This window comes from Diadema antillarum, unplaced genomic scaffold, assembly GCF_040938485.1.
Source record: "Diadema antillarum isolate AM-2024a unplaced genomic scaffold, OU_Dant_1.0 seq00000098_RagTag, whole genome shotgun sequence".
Taxonomy (NCBI): Eukaryota; Metazoa; Echinodermata; class Echinoidea; order Diadematoida; family Diadematidae; genus Diadema; species Diadema antillarum.
Window position 1 is genome coordinate 888,569 of NW_027271187.1, and position 22,533 is coordinate 911,101.

The 22,533-nt window shown below is 39.7% G+C and overlaps 2 protein-coding genes across 2 annotated transcripts; both read left to right on the forward strand.

Annotated features, from left to right (window-relative positions):
* Positions 1 to 5,742: 5,742 nt before the first annotated feature.
* Positions 5,743 to 9,767, forward strand: LOC139726752 (inactive pancreatic lipase-related protein 1-like). The gene is made up of 5 exons (XM_071637745.1): positions 5,743 to 5,750; positions 5,928 to 6,255; positions 7,614 to 7,845; positions 8,119 to 8,249; positions 9,450 to 9,767. The coding sequence occupies exons 1-5, from the start codon at positions 5,743 to 5,745 to the stop codon at positions 9,765 to 9,767; spliced, it is 1,017 nt and encodes a 338-aa protein (XP_071493846.1).
* A 4,405-nt stretch (positions 9,768 to 14,172) lies between these two features.
* On the forward strand, positions 14,173 to 19,599 carry LOC139726754 (pancreatic lipase-related protein 2-like). The gene is made up of 5 exons (XM_071637746.1): positions 14,173 to 14,224; positions 15,168 to 15,451; positions 16,329 to 16,557; positions 18,277 to 18,428; positions 19,294 to 19,599. The coding sequence occupies exons 1-5, from the start codon at positions 14,173 to 14,175 to the stop codon at positions 19,597 to 19,599; spliced, it is 1,023 nt and encodes a 340-aa protein (XP_071493847.1).
* The last annotated feature ends 2,934 nt before the right edge of the window (positions 19,600 to 22,533 follow it).

Below are 22,533 nucleotides of genomic sequence, written 5' to 3' on the forward strand. Positions count from 1 at the left end.
TGCTAACTACATAAGTCATGCAGTGATGCAACTTGCTGTAAAATGACATTTCTTTCAAATACTGTATACGCCGGAATATTTCGCGAGGTTATCATTTCCGCGAATTTCGCGAGTGACTCTGATCCCGATGTGGATGTGACGTACGCATTTACATTTTTTCCGTTCAGTGCAGGACTCCACGATCGCGAATTTAACCACTCGCGAAATCGTCGGAAATTCCCAATTTACGAAATATATACGTATACAGTAATAGGTCAAGGGAATGAAGTATTTTATTTGTTTGCTTCATTCTCCATCTGAGAAGATGCCTGAATGACCCGTATTTAGCTGCATAGCTGGTCTTTCGTGGGGTCCAGTTGGATGTGAGGCGGACCCGCCTGACTTAACTGGGTTGTGCACCCTACTCTTTTCGCGATGAATGAATGAAGCGGGATCTTTTACATGCATGAGTTGTGACTCTCTCATACATGGGACCTCCATTTAATGTTCTACCCAATGCGATGTAAATGAAATTAAAATCAAATGATAAACGAATGATACGAGTGAGTGCAGTGTGCAGTGGCGGATCGGGGGGTAGACGGTTTAACCCCCTCTTTTTATTTTGTTTGTTTTGTTTGGGGGTTCAAGGGGGTTAACCCTCCCCCCCCCCACACACACACACACCCCTGGGCGGTCTTTTTTGTTTATTGTGAAGAGGACTGGCAGCACAAAAATGTGAAGACTTTTTATTATCATTTTTTTTTATTGTTGTGACCCAATGACACCCCCCCCCCTTTGGCGAAACTGGATCCGCCCTGGTGCATATGTCTCCTAAATATGATAATCGAAAATGGATTGGAAAGTAGTTTCTGCACCAGGTGGAAGAAAGAATTGCATCAGAGAGGTAGGAGAGAGTCTCTTCATGCACCGACTTTAATGTTTCTGCAAGAAACAAGGACACGATAAAGATTCAAACAAATTATGCGGACGACCTATCGTACCTCAGAGAGAACAAAATAATGACACTCGGTAATCATATTCGACGGAATCACATATAGATTACAATTACGTCAACTCCCATGAAACCTGTCGGGTCGTGGACAAAATCCAGATTGACATTTAAAATTCTCGCAGAGGCGGTCCGGTCCTTGAATCAAAGACAAAATAAAACTACTCATTGAGAGTTTATTACTTTTTTTACAGTCCTTCTGCTTCTCAAGTCAAAACAAAATAGAATTGTGTTGTTGTAAAGAATTGAATAAAACATAACTTAATTACAAAGAAACAAAAGAAAAGTATACATCGTATGCAAGCATGATTATTATGAAACATTCATGGTCGTAAATATTTGCATGTGTTTATGCCTTCGCGCAAACTAAGATCATCCTAGGTATTTGGAACGAGGTGAAGTAAAACAAAAAGAAGTTAAGAGCAACCGAGGACGTGGGTTTCACCACAAGGCGGGTAAACAAACTATAGCATCGTAATGAATATCTCACAGTTTCTGATCCATCCAGGGATATATTCTTAATACACACATAATCCATATGAATTTCTATGAGAAATTGCTGTTCTGCATCACTCATGCCGCACCGACAAAGGACTTGCGCTAATTCATCGATGCTGAACCCCCCCCCACATGATCATCTAGTGATTATATTTGTAATGCTACGAAAGCTTTCTTTGCCAAAAGAGGACAGTAAGAAAAAGATTAATATTTATACACAGAGATTACGCCTCTAGAATGTCATAAAAGATGTCTAAAGCTTTTAGTTTTAAATTCTATATGATAAAAATTAGAGATATATCACACAACGGTCATCCACAAATGTAAAGAAGACAAAACCGACATTGCATACGAGATAACAGCAAATCTTTAAAGAAACTATTTATTATATTTCAAAAATTCTGTTTAACTTTAAGCCACACAACTCGACATAGAAGTATCGACCTGATATAACCTTCATAAGCTTTAGGTTGAATAACAACACGAAGTGAAGTAACTTAAGTGTAACATAATAATTGGGACTTACCTGAAATTTATTCTACGAACATGGATTTTGTTTATGTAATTTTTAAAGGGATGATATAATTTAAATTTGTAGGACTTCAGGTTCCCCACTCTTTGTGGGATAATGAGAAACATTTCATGAATTCTGAAAGAGCATGTACAATTCTAAATGGAATGCATACTTAAATTGGCATTGATTCTTGAAAATTGGTTTTGAAGTGGCTGAGATATCTAAAAATATAGAGATTCTGATAAAATGTGGGACCCACGTACCTTTTATAAGCATCACTTTCATTTAATTTGGTTTTGGATATCTCAGCCATTTAAAAACCGATTTTCATTCACTAAGCTTTAAATTTCTCTTAGAATTTGTGTGCTCTTTAATATTTCATGAGTGGTTTCCAATTATCTCACAAAGCTGAAATCTGATCCCCCCTTTCAACTAACACTACATCACCCCTTTAAGAATAGGTAAAAAGTAAACGAAATTGAGTCGTGCGCAGGGTATCAGGAAAATCGTGTTACGTAAAGCGATGGTACGAGAAACCAATTTGATATGATGCTTCTATGTATAAAACTGGAGTGACCCGCACCTCGTCATAGTTAAATCACACAACGTCACTGAAGTTCTATGAAATCCCACTCACATAAAGGGAAAATGATGATGATTCCAATGGAACTACAAGTTCAATGATCGATACCGGAAATTTGCAGCTATCGTTGTAAAACGTAAACGATGCGGAATAGTTGAGTTGTGGGCTGAGGAAGGGGCCTGCACTTCGCCACCCCGCGCTCCCATTAACAAAGCACGTAAAAGACGTGTGCGTGATGATACTAACAACACGTATTCCTTATACAAATCTAAGATTTTGCTTGGTTGTGGTAACCCTGCAAGTTTCGAGCGTGCTGAACACAGTGCGCTTGTAGCAATTTTACGCAGGGTGACGATATTAGGGCCCCTGACGAGGTGCGGGCACCTCACTATATACCATCCGTAGCCGCAGGAACAAATCCGGGGGAAACAAGTCATCCATGCACACTTGAAAATAGTAATAACAGCCATAACTTCTAAGTCCCATTGGTATGAATTCATTGGTCTGAATGGGCGATGTTCAGACAGTCAACATGTCTGTTGTGATTTAATAATTTCGTGCGTTAATTTTGTCGTAAATAGTATCCCATCACGAGTCCAGCGGTGATTCAAGACACACAAACACACAAACACACACACACACACACACACACACACATACACACACACACGCACACACACACAAACAATTATTACACCTTTTTCACCTCACCCAATTACAATGTAGATACAAATTGTTTATAAACTAACTCAATTCCATTATTTATTAATGATTACATCGATGGAGGATGAAGAAGGAAATGAAGACAAAATGACGACGGCATCTTTGATTTTGAGCCTTTGCAAGTTACGTTGGACCTTTTCAAATTGTCGAATTTTGGAATTCTTTCTTTTGTCAAGACCTGATTGTTTGAAACTAAGTAGATTGATTCTTTCGTAAAGTCCTTTGTAGACAAGGTTCCAAGAGAGAAATAAATGATCTAAGGATTTAGATAATTTAAATAAATCAAACTCAAATTGGAATGGAAATAATGAAACATCTACGTTAGATGTGGAGTTCGACGGGCTGGAAGTTTTTTTTTCGTTTGTTTGTTTGTTTGGTTTGTGTGTGTGGTTTGTTTGTTTGTTTGTTTGTTTGTTTTTGTTTTGTTGTGTGTTTGTTTTTGTTGATTTTGTTGTTGTTGTTGTTGTTGTTGTTGTTGTTTTTTTGTTTTTTTTTTGTTGTTTTTTTTTTGGGGGGGGGGTATTTTCTATCTGCGAAGATGGCTGGATAGCCCATATTCAGCTACACTACCCGGTCTTCCATTGGGTCCAGTTGGATATATGGCGAGACCACTTCACCGGGTTAACACCCTGCTCTTTGCGGTGAATAAATGAAGCAGGATTATTTACGTGCATGAGTTGTGACACTCTTACACAAGGGACCTCCATTTTATGTCCTATCCGAGGGACATAGTGTTTTGCCTCTTGCTAGGCTTTGAGGGGACGATATGATTACCCACAACATCGCTCAGTGAGACTCGGGCTCGAACCCGGGCCTTTTGGATCTGGTAACGTCTGGAGGCACTGTCTGGAGGTAGACGCGCTACAATTCACTTCAATTCAGTTGAATTCTGTTCAATTCAATTCATTTCAATTCAATTCAATTCAATTCAATTCAGTTCAATTCAATTCGATTCGATTCAGTTTCTATTTTCTATCGAACGAAGAGTGAAACAGAATATAATACAAAGCATGCACAATACTACCGAATGAGCCAACTCAAATTTTCTTCATAGTAAAAAAATTCGAACAGGGCTTCTTAAAGGATATGATGGTCTCGTTGCTGACGAGTGATGAGTTAAGAAACTGTGGGATGAATAGGAGGAGTACATTCTCGGGAAGGAAGGAGCAGAATCTATACACTAAACGTTAATACTATGCTGATGGTGTTTGATATTCCGACGCAGAACGTATCACAGGAATTCGCTTCCTGACTATGTCAAATAGCGTTATATCTGCTGTAATCTACATTTGGATAAAGATACTAAATAGTATTTATAGGATAAAGAATAGCTCGTATTGCCCCCGCACTTATAGCTTTGGTCATCAAAAGAATCAAATGATACCGCAATTTGAGGTGTTCGTAATTTTTAATCCTAACGGAATTTTTCTCAAGGTTGCAACGGCTTGGTACAAATTTCATCCTGAAACTGAGTAGGCTTCATGAAAGAACTGTACCTTCACGGTTAGGTTACTAGACCGACACCCACGAGTCATACAGCCCACGAATTCGACATTGAAAACAGGTCTATGAGTCATACAGCTCAGGAGTCATACACCCCATGAGTTCGACACTGGGTAAAAACAGCCCACGAGTTCGACATATACAACACGGGGCTTAATGTGTCGGTCTCGTGGGCCTTGTTTAATAGCTTAGTGTCGAATAATGGGCTGTATAACTCGTGAGCTGTATTACTCATCGGGGCTGTATGACTCGTAGGCTGTATGACTCGTGGGTGTCGGTCTCGTGACGTGCACCCCACGGTGATGCCGTATCAGTGAATGTGTACAAGGTGCAACAACGCTCCGTGTTGTACTGAAGTGTGTGTGGTACCATGTTAACAGAAATAATTATACACTCATCAACAATAATAATTCCACATGCATGGGGTGGGAATATGTTATGCTCACCACTATGCAGACCTTAAGATTCCAAGATCATACAATAATTTTGTATCACGTAAGCATTATGACAGTATGTGTTATGTTGTCGGGATTTACACATCTTAATGGGTATTTTTTTTAACTTGTTCAAGTAATACACGTAGATGAGGAGGTTGGTAAACCCGTCTGTTTCGAGTTTATACTAAGAAATTTCTACGAAGATAATGTCAGCATGCGGATATCTTCCCAAGAAAAAAATAATTTGCCATGGCATCTTGGGTTTTTGCATGCCCAGAGAAGGACATTCATAAAAAAATCACGCGTGCTTGATAAAAATTAACACCTTCACACAGAGAAGGTACGCTCCTATTTGCAATATCACATGCATGCAATCATGTAACTTTTATGAACACCTGATTGTATGTAGTGGAAGGCTCTAAAAACTGCCCACATTTTTCAATACGGGTAACAAAATCACCCCTGGGAATTTTAACAGCAATCGGTCAATGTTGTCATGAAAGTGTGAAATTTGCACAAGAAATATAATTGTTATGCATATTTCAAAGGTGCCAGTACTGAGAAAAGGCGAAATCCCCCTCCCCCCCCCCCCCCCCCCCGCAAAATTTGGAGGCGCGAAAGAACCGTTTGCTATATATTTGGGTTTCTTTGCCGGTCAAGGCGCATTAAATAAATCTCAAGAATGACGGAATCCCTCTTTGTAACGTGCTTATTTGAAATTTTAGGCCAAGCGGAAGAGGTTTGTTACGATGACCTGGGCTGTTTCACTGACGAGGGCTGTCACGCCATCGGTTTCCCGCCCGAATCTCCTGAGTTTGTGAACACGCGGTTTTTCCTCTACACACGGCGAAATTGGAACACATCGCAGGAACTGGTCCGGGGCGACGTTGACGGCATTCGAGCGTCGAATTTTGATGGGAAGAAGAAGACCAAATTCTCCACTCACGGCTGGAACTCCAATTCCTTTGGGTCGGGCGAAATTTCCAGGAAAGACACTTTCCTTCGCGAGGTACGTGGAAATCTCAAGATCGTTACTGATTAGTATAATACTTACCAACTTTTAACGAAGGAAGTAACAAGGAGGGCCTAATGTATCGCATAATCACATCGCGTGTGTTGTCAAGATCTGCGTTCCTTGATTTATAGGGTGGCGTCACACTGTCCCAAAATTGACACAGGGCGGCTTAATAACGAATTATTTGCGATTGTCAATATTCGCACGAAGTTGGCCCCAAAACTGGTTAAAAGCCAATCAAAAGAGTCGATGCAAATATGAATCATATTTGCATCGGCTCTTGATTGGCTAATAACGATGCGTACGGAAGGTCCCATCGGTGATGACGTCCGAACCACGCTAGAAAGCTACACGAAGATGAGATTATAAAATGAACCAAGGTCTTCGAGTTATCTTTTGGCTCGCTAGAGATTTTGCTGCCGCTCACGAAGTTGCTGACGAAGTCTTAGAAACTCCATCGGCGGTCATACCATTGAGCTAAGTAGCTCCATGCAGGCAGCGGATCCAGGAGAAGGCGTACCGGGCGCGCCATCTTTATTATCTTCTTTTTTTTTTGATTAAAAGAAATTTAAGAAAAAGCTTGAAATGCTTGTCAGCTGATGAAACCCGGAAGTGCTTTGCGCTCCCCCCTCCTCCCCCCCCCCCCCCCACCCTCTACGGAATTCCTGCCGCCCCTGCCATGGTCATACGATGGCTAAAAAAGGTGCCCTCACGGTAGCCTTTTGCAAAGGCAGCTTGCAATGGACTCGCACGCAGCGAGCGGTGGACTCGCACACACGCAGTATAGCTCCGCTCACAGGTCGCTATAATACACTCGCTGTGACTGTGCACGTCCACAAATTATTCATTGTGGGCTGCCTTTGCAAAAGCCTACCCTCACGAATGATCCGATGTTAATGCGATCAGTATGTCCATCTTTGCACAATTTCGTGACTGTGCGACACCTGCATTAATGAAGATTACGGTATTACGCGGCGCCATGGACTGTGAAGCGGATACTGTGCTTCAGCAGTCCATGTCAAGGTTTATACTCAATTTTTCATATAGTCTGATTCAGTGTACGCTCAACGTTCTACTTCAAAATAATACTTGACAAAATGTTTCTTTTTATGATAAGTTCACAAACATAAGAATATTATATAGTGTTGCTAGTGGATTTGATTCAAGTACTCCATTTTATGGTTATAGTTTTATATCATCCAGGTGTCTGTCAAAACAATATAATTATGATTATTGACAAGTACAGAAAAAAATATATAAAGTAAGTGTGGCATTGTTGGTCTATTCTTATGATCATCTACTGATTTAATGTCCAACTAATTTGATGTTATATTTGATGTATTTTTCTACAGGAGGATGTAAACTACATTTCAGTGGATTGGCGTCGTGGGGCCAGAGGTATCAACTATTGGAAACAGCACCAGAACACGCGAGTGGCTGGACGAGAAGTAGCCCTGATGGCTCGATTTCTGAACCTTGAAAAAGGAATGTACTTCAAAGATGTTCACCTGATGGGCCACAGTCTCGGCGCTCACGTGGCGGGCTTCGCCGGGGCGTTCCAGCAGGGATTCGGCAGAATTACTGGTATAGTTTGAACAGTAAACAACTACAGATTCTTATCCATATCGGCACTAAAAATTTCCACCAATGGTGAAATCGCAGAGATTCAAATCAGTGTAAGGGGGCAACGACGCCAGTGAAGAGTGCAAGAGTAAGTCGTGGTAATAGTTTGCCAACAATTGCTTTTAACTATTTGAGGACAATGTAACTGCTAGGCGAATCATGTGCGCATAGATCTAGACTTAAAAGATCCATCCTATGATTTTGTTCTATCCATTCTATCCTATCTGCGTGAAGGCACAGATCCGGCCGGCCCTCTCTACAAAGCAGACGGGCCCGAATGCCGGCTCGACCCTACAGACGCCCTCTTCGTCGACGTCATCCACAGTGACGGCAACGACAGGATAGGTCTCGGCACTTCACTTCCGGTAAATTGATATGCGCACAAACACATAATGTAGGCCTACATTCTTTTCTTAAGTGCCGTGTTTGTCAGAGGACTAAAGTGGACAGCTGATTAAAGCACTTTGAATGCCGCATAGAATGTATATACACAGCACGCCTGTATCAACGACCGCTCTTCACAAGGTTACAGTTCGTTATTCCGAAGGCTCGTTATTTCGAAGTTTCGTAATGCCGAATACATGTATTGAATAAGGTTCATCATTCCGAAGGTTCGTTCATCCGAAAATGAAAGAGAGGTTCGTTATTCCGAAGATTCGTTTATCCGAAAATGAAATGGACTTCCATTTAGTGACAAAACGCGATGCCGTAATGTTAAAAAATGGTTGGATATATTACGTAATTCAAATTGAATGAAAGCACGCACACCCACACGCACACCCACACCCGCACCCACACAAACACATAGGCCTACAAGCGCAGACATGTACATCCTTTACTTTCTTCTACTTATGAGGATAAGTCGTGCATGACGAAGAAACTACTTATATCAAAAGATACCACTCAAAGGCAGAAAAACAAAAATCACACATGCGTGTAGTGATCAGCCCCTTTGAAAGCATCCTGCGTGCTCCCTCGCTAGGACAGATCAACCCCTTTTCCCCCTCATAACAGTTACTACTCGACAGAAACGATGATCCCCCCCCCCCCTCCCGGCTTCGCCACGGATCATTCAATTTCAGAATAACGAGTTTTATTTCATTTTCGGATTATAACAAATCTTCGGAATAACGAATCATATTTCATTTTCGGATTAGAAAAAAAGGTTGAATTGAATATTTCATTCTTGGATTAACGAAGCTTCGGAATAACGAACCTTAGGAATAACGCAACAAATACTGAACCCTTTTTCATTTTCGGATTATCGAGCCTCTGGGCTCAGGGACTTTGGGTGTTTCGGAATAACAAACTTTCAGAATAACGAACATCATCTCATAAATTGACGAGCAATGCAATCTGGGAGAGATCCTGTTTGAGGAGAATTTGAATGAGAAATGTTACCTTATTTCAAAAGTGAAAGGATTCGAGGGGAAGGGTGGGGGAGGGGAGGTAACTAGGCCTATTGACCTTTAACCCAACCATCTGCCCTATCTTTGACCCCCTCCTTCCCCCTCCCTCTAAAAAAAAAAAATCCCATAACCCCTATGTAAATCATCTCTTTACAGATGGGACATCAGGACTTTTACCCCAACGGAGGACGCCACCAATCGGCCTGTAGATACGGCGCCGACTTAGGTGGCTGCAGTCACAACTTGTCACCGCGGTACCTCACCGAGAGCGTTCGTGCGAACGTCTGCCAGTTCAAAGCTTTCCCCTGCCCCAGTCTGAGTGCCTACCTCGCCGGGTTGTGTCGGACCTGTGGCACAGGTTGCTCCGCCATGGGCTACCCTGCTGAACACTACAAAGAACTTCGGGGATTGTTCTTTCTAGAGACAAATGACAAATCCCCTTTCTGCATAACAAACTCGACAAACGTTCCATAAGATGTTTTTCGTAATTGTATATTGTCACTTTTACCCTATAACTACGATCTTGGTGGCATACCACTTTTTTAAGAGTGGAAACGATACCCAAATTCTTGTTTGTTTGCTTGTTTGTTTGTTTGTTGGTTTGTTTGGTTTTTTTCAATGATACATGAGACATTAAACAACGAACCAAAATATGATGGACGTTTGTACAATCTTATAATTTGGTACCCCTGCTGAAAAGTGCAGTGACCCACAGTGTGAAACACAGTGTGAAGACAGGGGGTGTTTAGTCGAGTTTTTATACATAGTCAGACCATCTTCCAAACACCACCCGTATATTCTATGGGTATTAGGCTCACGTAAAGCGTGAAAGATGAATTTCTTGTATACTATCATTATGTGTTTTTATGTTTGTGTAAATGTGCATGGATCTAGACTTTCAAAACAAAGCTGATACTCAAAAATTGCCAGTTTTCCTTGGTACGAGCCATGCCGAAATGAGAATATCAGAGATATCATGCAATAAATAGTTACCTTATATTTTGGTTTACAGACATTGTATATAGGTTGCATGCGTGTGAAATTATATTATATCATTTTAATAGTATATGAAATGCAAGGCCAGTTGATTTAAGATTTTTATCGAAAAAATGTTTGTACATATCTTAAACTGTATATTTTATCTTCACAAGATGTGCTAGCTGAGACATGTATTTTTAACATATCATTTTACTTCTATATTAACTGTCATTCCATCCAAACACTGCCAAATAATTGTTTGTTTTTTTCTCAGATTGCAAGTATGGTTTTCACTTCGCAACTGCTTGGTAAAGCCGTAATTATTTCACAGAAGATGAGTTTGTCACACTGACGTAACAATGTATAACGTTTGTATAGATTCAATTCATAACTCTTTGCAGTTTGATGTCAGCAAAATACTGTTCTCTATGAGTTATGATAAGTGCTTTTTAAAATAAATAAAGTTGCATCGGTATGAATTGTTGTCGAGCCCTTCTCCTTATTCACTCGCTATGTATAAATCCAAGCTTTAATTGCACTATCTATCCATCTAATTTAACACACACACACACACACACACACACACAAATGAACATATACATGCACGTATTATATATATTTTTATCCACAGTTTTTATACGATGTATTAAACTTCCAGAAAACAAATACAAAATGTTTGAATACAGTCATGGATAATCAATTCATGTTGGAGATAACGGGTTTGGCTTCGTTCTATATTGTTTAATTTCTGCTCTTTCTATACATAAACAATATTATACGTACATGTATGATATTCAAATAGTATAATACTTGTTGGTGCCAACAAAGATTTAATCACTTGCCTCCCTCAGTACAAAATGTATTTTGTACGATCGCAACTGCTGATCTATGATTTAACTATTTAATGACTTCACAATCTATACGGGTTTCACTGCCGGCAACCAGGTATAGCCTATGGTGGTAGTGTCGCTGCCCGAAAAGCAGTAAATGACAGGTTAGAGTCCCATTCGTTCCTTTTTCCTTCGACATTTTGTTTTGTTAAATAACAGGTCAGCAATTGCGATTTTACAAATACATTCGTACAGAAGGAGAAAAGTGATAAAAATAGTTTATAGCACATAATCACCCCTCTGCTTTAATGATATCTTGCTTTATTTTATACATTGGACACATAACTGATTACTAGTACAAGGTACATTACACTACGATTAGATACGAGTTAACGAAATATATCAAACAATACGCCTTACAAGTAATACTTGATTATATTTCTGTGTAATTACGTGATTAATCTCTTGGATTAACAACAGAAAAATAAAGGAGAAAGCCATCATTAATCAAGTGCTTGATTTCAGTGGCGGCCCTGGGAAGACAAAATTATTGTGCTTTGAGTAAATAGAGGAAAGTATGCAAAAAAAAAAACCAACCTCAAACAAATCCAATAACAACTAAACAAGTAAAAAGAGAAGAGAGAAATAAAGAGGGACAGAGAGAGAGAGAGAGCGTGCGAGCGGGAGTGGTTAGCGCGTATTTTAATGGTTCCCAGTTCCCAGGGCTTAGAATTAAGCTGCGGAAATTGTCATGTTGTCTGTACTACAATGGCAACTCTGATTATTTTTTTTCTACACATCCTATATTGAAAATAAAAGTAAATGCAACGGATTGATCATTCATAACACATGGTACAATATTATTAGAAAGAAATTCACCACAAAAATAGTAACTCGAGAGAGATGAGAGCATTTCAATCTCCTCAAAATGTGTTTTAAACTTTTAAAGTCAGTTAAAGGCCTATAAGCTTTGCAGTTACAAGGGTTTTGAAAATTCTACAACCGAAAGAACCATAAGATTATAAACAGTATTTAACTGCTCAAAAAAGAAAGATGTCTTTTTCCTGCCTTTATTGTGAGACAATGACAATGCTAAGTAACATAATTACAGTAAAAGATACAATCTCAAAATCTGGTTTCTAGGCCTTATAGTGTGGTGGGAGCAAATCGATGCCCCGCCATCCGGCAGACGATAACAGGGTCATGTGTTATCTCATTGTGATTGCTTACGGGGTAGCTTAATGATGATAGCAATTGATAATGGTATAAATATCAGCAAACTGACCATGACATCGCGGACTATCGAGCACCGGAATACTTCAGACAGTGTGCCTACCGCTTCTGTCCACATTGGTCTGCCTCCCTGGTCTTTAATACCGGTGTGATTGAACCTTAAAGGGATCGTATAGTTTTTGGTTGAGGCTTAACTTCATGTTTCTAACATTTTTTGGTGAGATAATGAGAAAACTCTTATGAAAGATGAAAGAGCATGTATTTCCAAGAGGGATTCATCGTTTATTTCATGAAAATTGGTTTTGAAATAGCTGACATAGTGTATATCCAAAACCGAGCAATCCTAAGGTGGGTCCCTCTTAGGATCCCTTAGTTTCACTTTGTTTTTGGATGTCTCTTCCATTCCAAAACCGATTTTTATCAAATAAACTTTGAATTCCTCTTAGAACGGTACGTTTTCCATTATTTCATTAGTGGTTTCTTGGTATCTCGCAAGAAGTTGAAAGCTTAATCCTCATCTCCACCAATACTATACCATCCCTTTAAGTAGGGCCTACATGTGCCCTGCTGAAAAAACCTCTTGCAAGGAGACTCAATCACAAGAAGACGACCTTTGGAGATCAAGTGAAGTTCGTTAACCCCGTCTCCACCGATCTTTCATTTGCAACAGAATGCATATGTACCACAGGCTGGTGAACACGAACAATCACCAATTACATTGGCGCGAGAGTTTTGTTTGTTTGTTTGTTGTTGTTTCTAATTTTAGCATGTAAATCGGCTAGTTCTTTGATCATTCTCCTTTAGTTTCATATCTAAGCCAGATAAACTATCGCTTATCTGATTATTATGAACTGTAATCCATCTACATCAGTGTTGATAAAAGTTGATCGTTTGCGTTATCGTGCAAGTGGCATAATATTGGGTTAGATGGTTATGGAAATGATGCTATCATCGTGGATAGAGGACTTCATAAATTTTATCAAGAACTTATCCTGATTTTTGTTTCCTATCACATTCTCTCATTACACAAAGCAAGTACATCGATTTTATTTTGTTCTCACTTGTGTCACCTATGTAATTTTAACACATAATTTTGTATCATAACCCTAGAAAGTTATTTTTCCAATCAATTCTTGTCTCATTGTACGATAATGAGACAGGAACAGGAAGTAAAATTTGCTGATCCTATATACGCGCGACTGCATTTTTAACATTCTTAACAGACGTCTATAAATATTGTAGCATTACAAAAGAAGAACAACATCCGCTATGCTATATGGAGATTAAACTCAATGCATAACGAAGACATTGGCCCGAATTCATGAAGGTGTTACAATTGAGACCATGATTTAAACCATGGACATGTATATGGAGCGCCAAGTGTCGCATAGCCTATTTCGTTAACGAAGTGATCATTTCGTAACGAAATAGGCCATGCGACACTAGGCGCTCCATACAAATTGTCCATGGTTTAAACCATGGTTTCAATAATATTGTACCACCTTCGTGAATTCGGGCCATTATGTCACAGATGGCGAAGGCGTTAACCTGTCCGTGCTCTAAGCTCCAGACACCCCGCCTTTATGCGTTGTCCGAGTTCAGAAGATTACACACCGGTTCCGTCGTGTCCTGCAGTTGGGGTTTTATACCAAACACAAACAATGACGCACAAGCAAGCACACATACACACGAACAAAGCACGTGAGCGCGACCGCCATCAGTTTCCTTCTCACGACTATTAATATGAAGATTATTGAGTGTTGATATCATTTTGCTGTCAAACGCCAACTGACATCCATCCCCGCGGGCGCCATTTCCCAATTTTCTGTCTCTTAAACATGACTGTCGCGCTGGTGATTGCGTTTCTCTTCACACACTATCTGGTGCAAGGTAATGGACTATATTCGATAAAGAAATTTTGATGTTTGTTGAAAGAAACATTAAGCGATTGTTCAAACTTTCATTCTTGTTGCCATCACCATCGTTAGATAATTATGTCGTAACTTAATGTCTCTTACGAACTACTTCAAAACAAAAATGTACCAAATCAGTTTCATTTCAGATTACTTTATATACGTGGATTTTGCTTGCGATAAAAATTGTTACCGGCTCTTTGGATGATTATCATAATTCTGAAAACAATTAGAAACATGCATCTAAACATTGTTTCTGCAACATTGTCTGGTACAATTAATGTATCGTATACCGCATGATAGGTATTAGACCTGTGTGCACCTATACTATAGAATCTATATTTTCAATTATTGTATCATTTTTGCCAGTTCAAAAACTGTTCTAGAAGCCCTATGTATCATTGGTCACAATTTGTTATTCCGAAGATTCGTTATTCCGAAAGTTCGTTTATTCGAAAATGAAGAGGTTCCCTATTCTGAAGGTTCCTTAAGCCGAAAATGAAATAGGGTTCCTAATTCTACAGTTCGTTAGGTATTCCGCATTTTTGTGTTTCGGAAATTCGAATCTTTGGAATAACGAAGCCTGTTTAATTTTTCGGATTAATGAACCTTCGGAAGAACGAGCATCACCCTGGATCATTCGTGTTTTGTTTGTTTTTTTCTTATTTTTCTGTGGCGTTATTTCATTTATATGCGATCATTTTGACTATTATGGAAAATAAATCAAATCAAAGCAGATCCCCTGTTCGTGTGCTACGGTGTGTGTGTGTGTGTGTGTGTGTGTAGGTGTGTGTGTAGGTGTGTGTGTGTGTGTGTGCGTGCGTGTGTGTGTGTGTGTGTGTGTGTATGTGTGTGTGACGGGGAAAGGGGGAGAGGACAATGGTATTGACTGATCTTCCCCCTTTCCTTTTGTCAAGCAGTTGGTGCCGACGAGGTGTGTTACGACGATGTGGGCTGCTTCAATGACGAGTCGTGCCACGCCATCGGCTTTCCGCCGCGCTCGCCTGAAGCCATCAACACCCGATTCTTCCTCTACACGAGGTCCAACAAACACCACCCACAGGAGCTGAGTCGCCACGACGTCTCATCGCTGAGGGCGTCGTACTACGACCCTCGAAGACTGACCAAAATGTCCGTGCACGGGTATACGGCTAACGCCTTCAGGGAACTTGAACAAGACCAGAAAGACGCGTTTCTAGAGGCTGTGAGTGCAATGTTCCTATGCCCCCCCCCCCCTACTCCACCCGATTAAGGATAGGAAGAGCTGAATACGACATTTCTTAAACCATGGTCCATAGTGCTTATTTACTCTACAAGGAAATGAAGATTTGATTTAATTACTGGACGACTAACATGACAGTTTCCAGGAATGCAAGAGTTGAAGACGACATTTATTAAACCGTAGACCATAGTGCTTATTTACCATACAAGGAAGTGAAGATTTGATTTAATTACTGAACGACTAACATGACAGTTTCCAGGAATGCATAGACTCTTGCCTCTTCCGTCAACGAGAATTATTCGTCTCGCAGAAATGAAAGTGTGGTGACATTCCGTTCCAATAAATGTTATGACAATGATAAAGGTCTTTAATTGGAATTTTCGTAGTAACTGTTCCTTTTTATAAGGGAGAGGCATCCAAAAACATGAAATCGAAAATGATTTTTTTTTTCACTGAGTGGTTTACTCTCAAGCAAATATCTACCTTATTAAAGTAACAGACAGGGAGTATCGAAGTGTTGATGTCACAGTCCTCTGTTAGAACATGATTACCATCTGTTGTGCTCACAGATATTGGGATCTAGCAGAGGTTTATTAGAAGCGGTTTCCACGACAATGAATGATCATGACGTCACACTTCGGTACTGCATGCCTCTTAGCAGCTGTTATCAATTATGTTTCCTTTACCACTTCATTTCTTTCCAACACGATCGTATATCATACTATGCATATTCTGTTAGCAAAACAATAAATCTACTGCAAAATTAAGTAGAAGGAGAAAATGATAAACTTCCCCTACTTTCACTCTCTCTCTTTAAATTGCGTTTGTCATGATACATGTACTGACTTTTGGGTTTCAGGATGACTTGAATGTGATTCTCGTCGACTGGAGCGAGGGCGCCCTCGGCCTATACAGTAAATGTCATCAGAACACTCGCGTGGTGGGTCGTGAGATCGCCTTGATGGCTCGCTTTCTCAACCTCGAGGCGGGCATGTACTACAAACATCTCCATCTGGTGGGGATGAGTCTTGGGGCACACGTCATGGGATATGCCGGAGAATTTCAGCCGGGCATTCAGCGGATCACGGGTATTACATACGGGTTACTTGATTTTCCAGTTTACTTTATATTTAGAGTCAGTTGATATTATCGTCCCGTCCAGTGCCGTATCACTGGTACCGTCGGCGGAACTATAATTCTAATTCTTGGCGAGGCAGTGTAACCATACTCCCCCCACCCTCCCCCCCCCCCCCCCCCCCGCTTGAATTCAATTATATTCCTTTGTCTTCACCCTCTAACGATGAAAGTCACTTCTTTTTTTGCGGAACTTGGTTAATTCTTTCACAAGTCTACATCAGAGCGGTGAACGATAATTAATAATTTAAGATTGAATGGCATTGTTTACGCCATTACAGTATGTCCCAAAAAAAATACAACGGGACCCCCCGCAATGATATCTTTAAAAATAGTGAATCACTCTAAATACAAATTCAGAGTATGAAACTATAACTCATTGCCCACATCTTACAGAAAACCCCATTCGATTTGCTTCAGTGGTCAAAGAGAAATGAGAAATTTTGTAGAGGATGTCGGGAATCTCTTTTGTCCAAGTTCTGTATATCATTCACACACTAGAGCATTGAATTGCTAAAATTGGAAAAAATGGACTCATGACATGCTTTACAACAATCTACATTTCTCTGTGACCGCTTAACCAAATTGAATGAGGTTTTCTGCAATATATATATATATATATATATATATATATATATGTGTGTGTGTGTGTGTGTGTGTGTGTGTGTTATATTCTAAGGCCCCGAAGTAGCACTTAGACAGGTCGATCATTTTGGATGTTATCAATTCGAAAATTTGATTGTAATTTTTGAGGGACATACTGAAGTATGTCCCACAAAAATTACAATCAGATTTTCACATTGATAACATCCAATATGATTATTTTTTTTTTCAATGCTACTTCAGGGTCTTAGAATATAACATCTTAGCTCTATTTTGCAGAAATCCCCATTCGATTTGGTTAAGCGGTCACAGAGAAATAGAGATTGTACTAAAGCATGTCATGAGTCTGATTCTTCCAAGTTTAGCGCTTCGATGATATTGTGTGTGAACAATACGCAGAACTTGGGCAAAAGAGATTCCCGACATCCTCTACAATATTCCTCATTTCTCTTTGACCACTGAAAAAAATCGAATGGGGTTTTCTGTAAGATGTGGGCAATGAGTTATAGTTTCATACCCTGAATTTGTATTTAGATTGATGCAATATTTTGAGAGACATCATTGCGTAGGGCCCCGTTGTAATTTTTTTTTTTTTGGGGGGGGGGGGACATACGGTACAAGTGACATTTCAGAGTAATGGGACGGACGTAAATTGAAAACATTTGATTTCATCATCGGAAGTGAACTTCGAGAAAATCGGTCATTTGGCAATGAGTGGCAGGAGGGTAAAAGCTACGTAAGAATGATCTCACCAGCTGGGAGCACTGTTTTTATTATTGTGTCTGGAATGTTGTGGAAATACTTTTAACGCTAGAGATAACAATAATGGAGGTATGATAACGATAGCAATAATCATAATCATCATAATGGTGATGATAATGATAACACTATCTTGCTATCACTACAACAACTATACTGCTATACTGCTACGACTACAACTTATGACTTAGGGCCTATGTTACTAGCAAGATATTATGATAATATAGCTACCAGGACTTTAATGTACACAAAACTTGTGAGACCTATAAATGAGTGACGTCATAATGATGATTTCCCATCTATGATTAAAGGACTTGACCCAGCCGGTCCTTACTACCGAGATGAGGGATTCGACTTCCGTTACAACGGTCCGCAGTGCCGTCTGGATAAAACAGACGCCCTCTTCGTTGACGTCCTGCACACGGACGGAAATGATATTACTGGCCTGGGGCAAATGTTAGAGGTATTATTTTTTCTTCTTCTTCTTCTCCTCCTCCTTCTCCTCCTTCTCTTCCTCCTCCTCCTCCTGCCTTATTCTTCTGCTCCTAATTCCTTCCCCCCCTTTTTTTATTTTGTATCTTTTAGGTAACTGTTGAAATACTTAAGATTTTAAACAAAGATGTAATCACAAAAAACACACTTTATAAATACTTACATCAGGTTTCAAGGATTGAGAAACTTTTGAAAGACTGAACAAGGGATGATTTATTCATCGCTATGTTTCCTTATGTTATTAAACCGCCCAAATTTTTGGACTATGCCATCTTAAATGATTATACTCTTTCATAGTACATATGGACTCTTCTTTCGCTGCAGAGCTGACGACCTAGTATTCCATTATCTTCTTCCAAAAAGCTGTTTGTCAATTATGTGGTATCCATCAGTTTGCACGAATAAACGTTGAGATGTTGCCATGTCTGAAAGTCTCTGACAAGGTTTTTAGCCCTACATATAGTAGCCTACTAAAATTCTAGATATTGGTGAACAGACCTGCTTTATCAAACGAAGAATCTCCCGGCATTTGTCCGTTATCTAGTCCAAACTATATACAAGGTAAGATATAATTTTTATTGACGTTGTGTTCTTCACCTCAGGAGACACTTTTGGTGACTCATATCTAAGAGACGGATATTTGTGAGTATTGTTTATCGTAGCTATTGGGCGACTGCATTGCATCGTTCAAAATATTGTCGAGACAATCTAAATGAACTTCTTTGATAACCAGCCAATAGATGTAGAAAATATTATACTGATAAACTACAGGGGGAGATATGAGTTGATAGAAATACAATATAGAAACTCGTTGTGTTAAATCTCATGTTTTACAGCTCGGACATCAAGATTTCTATCCAAATGGCGGTCGGCGACAGCCGGGCTGCACGGACTTCGAGCCGCGGTCTGGATGCAGCCACCTTAGGGCGCTGCGTCTCTACTCACAGAGCATTCGATCTCAGACCTGCGAGTTCACCGCAGTGCCGTGCGACAGCTGGAGGCGGTTCCAATCCGAGCAGTGTCAGGACTGTGGGCCTCAGGGGTGTGCCATTATGGGTTACCATGCCGACAAGAACACAGCAGTTAGCGGAAAATTTTACTTGGAAACAACTGACTCCGCCCCGTACTGTATCCAGAGCTAAATTATTTCCTCCTGTACAGATCCGAGTACTGCTATAAAGTATACCATAAAAAGTGGGTATCTCATTGGGCAGGGGACTAGTTGGCGACCATGCCAGGTGGCGACTCGAGTCTCCCTTAGTCACAGACACGTCTTCGCAACGTCTCCGCGACGTGTCCTGGAATCTAACCGAGTCTCCGGGGAGTCGCGGCCAGGAGAATCGAACATGTTCATTTTTTTTTTTTCGGAGACCGTTTTTTTTTCCAGTCTCCAGCTGGTCTCCGAGACGTCTCCGAGACGTCTCCGTGACCTTGCGGAGACTCATATGATTGGCGACCTATACCGGAGACGTCGCGACGACATCTCCGCGACTTCTCTGAAGTCGCCCTGGAGTCACTTAGAGCGCAAGCCATATATATTCATTCATTCATTCATTCATTTCATTTATTTCATTTCCAACAACATTTTCATACACAAAATAACACAACATCAATGCAATGTAGTAACAAAGAAAAATACGTGAAGTTGACAATACTACGCATCACAAAAGCAAAGTAAACAATGAAAATTGAATTGAAACTAAAGTTGCAGGAAATGGAGGAGACATGCTAAAAAGCTAAGCTTGTATTTTGCAGTCTCCTCGTGGACAAAAAGACTAAATAACATCAAAAAGCAATTAGCTAGACATAATATAAAAGGTGTACAACACATACAGACCTATACATATAAACAAACAAACAAACAGACGGACAAACAAACACAAGCAACCTCTCTTGTAAAGAGAAAGATAGAGAGAGAAAAACAAAACACAGTAAAGGAAAAAGAGGAAAAGAGGAAATTATTTTGAAAGAAGAAACAGAAAGAGACAAGAGGACAGGGAAAGGCGAGAAAGGAGAAGAGATGAAGGGTCTATACCAGCACACGCGAGGCACATGATGCGGTGGATCACCGAGGTATATGTACATAATGTAGGAAAGGAATAGATAAAAGAAAAGAGTGAATATAACGAATATAAAAGAGCGCTCAGAATTAAGGCTAATTAAAATATAACTCATTCAACTATATGAGAATTTATGAACAACTTCTTCAGTTTAAATGTGAATGTGTTTAAACTTAAAACTTGTTTCATACTATTATCGAGAGTGTTCCAAAATTTGGGGCCAGTAAAAGAAAACATGGATTTAGCAAACATAGTTCGAGTTAATGGCAAATGAAATGAGTTGGATTGCCGGGTAGGATAAAAATGAACAGATCTTTTTTTAGTGAACATAGACTCAAACACAAATGGGAGAGAATTATTGGTAAGTTTGTACATGAATTGTCCTAGGTGTAACAAATACAAATCCTTAACTTTTAAAATTTTGTTTTCATGAAATAACACATCAGCATGACTTCTCCACGATTCATTACAATATATATATATATATATATATATATATATATATATATATATATATATATATCTTTTTTTTGGGGGGGGGGGGGTCTTTCCGAGTCGCAGTTGCTGCGATGTCTCCTCCAGTGAGATAGGTCCTTCTGGTAATTCACAGCGTAAGACGAAGGATTTCCATTTTGTGATAAGAGACAACTATTTTTGTGTGATCATTGTTCTCGTACTACTGGATGCACTCTCTGAGCAGATGGATTAGTTGTACTGCATTTTCGTGCAAGTAGAATGTCATTTTTTATCTCGTAGTGTTTTTATACGGGTTTTGTTTTGCATGTTTTATTTTGTAGTGGTAGGTTTGCTTGTTTATTTTTATTTTGACGAAGATGATAGTTTTCTCGACAACGTGTGCCAGGGTACCTACCGCCGATCAATCTGAATTTTTGGTCACACATTGACGTGGATATGGAAATAAACCTTCAGCAGAAAATGGAGCTTCAACTGTTCAGTGGTAGTAGAGCAGCATTTGAGACAGTTGATGTAGATAAAAATATTATCATAGCCAAAGCTTATCAATACCGGCACATTCGTTCTGTTGGCCTCCTGCAATAACATTTTAGTTTTCCTTTTTTTCTTTTTTCTTTCTTTCTGTTTCTTTTTTATCGAACACATGCAACATCAATGGAATGTCTATAGGGTACATGTGGCAAGATGAAATTTAGCAACTCGGAATGCATTAAAAGGTTGATATGTTGATAAAGAGCCGCCTGACTGCTGCAAGTATTCAATACGTGCGTGTGTCTATGTGTGTGAGTGCGCGCAAATAAACTACATGTATGTGAGTGTTTGGATGAACCATGAACATCATGACAGTTATTATGCAGAAAGTTCACTATCTTTTTTTCTGAAAGATGATCACTTTTCGGCGTGCCCATTTGAACTGTACATTGTTCCACGCGTTCTCTGAGACAGACTCAAATGTGTCCTTGATACTGATAACATAAAAACGTCCTGGTGCATAAAAAGCAAAATATGGATTTTGACACTAGTAACTTCCCGAAGAATGCAAAGGCAGATAATTTTCTTGCTTCCACTGTATTGTTTTGTTTTGTGACCTTGTGCTTGATTGCATCATATCCGCTGAAAAAAAAATGCCCCTAACCTATGAATTCTTAAGGAGAATGTAGCAGCAAAAATCATCGCCTTGTCATTAAATTGATACCCAACAATTTCACTGCACATCTTATGTTAAAGACAGTTGGTTAGAATTTATAGTGAAAATCTTAATTGGGAAGAAGTTGATACAAAACCATGGACTGAAATTTTCAGAAAATTGTTGCCAATTTATTCAAGGCGAACCCTCTCTGTGCCTGTCATTACCACTGGCCGGCTGTCTGCATACAAGGTCATTGACATCAGTGTCATTGAGATGACAACCCTGAGAAATATCGTGTCACTTGCATGGTTCGACACGGTGTCAATGTTTTATAGTTCCCCATCAAATAGTAATGGTACTCCTGGGGTCTCTTTAAGCATATAAGTGTCTAGGAAGCATGTTCAAGTGGATTG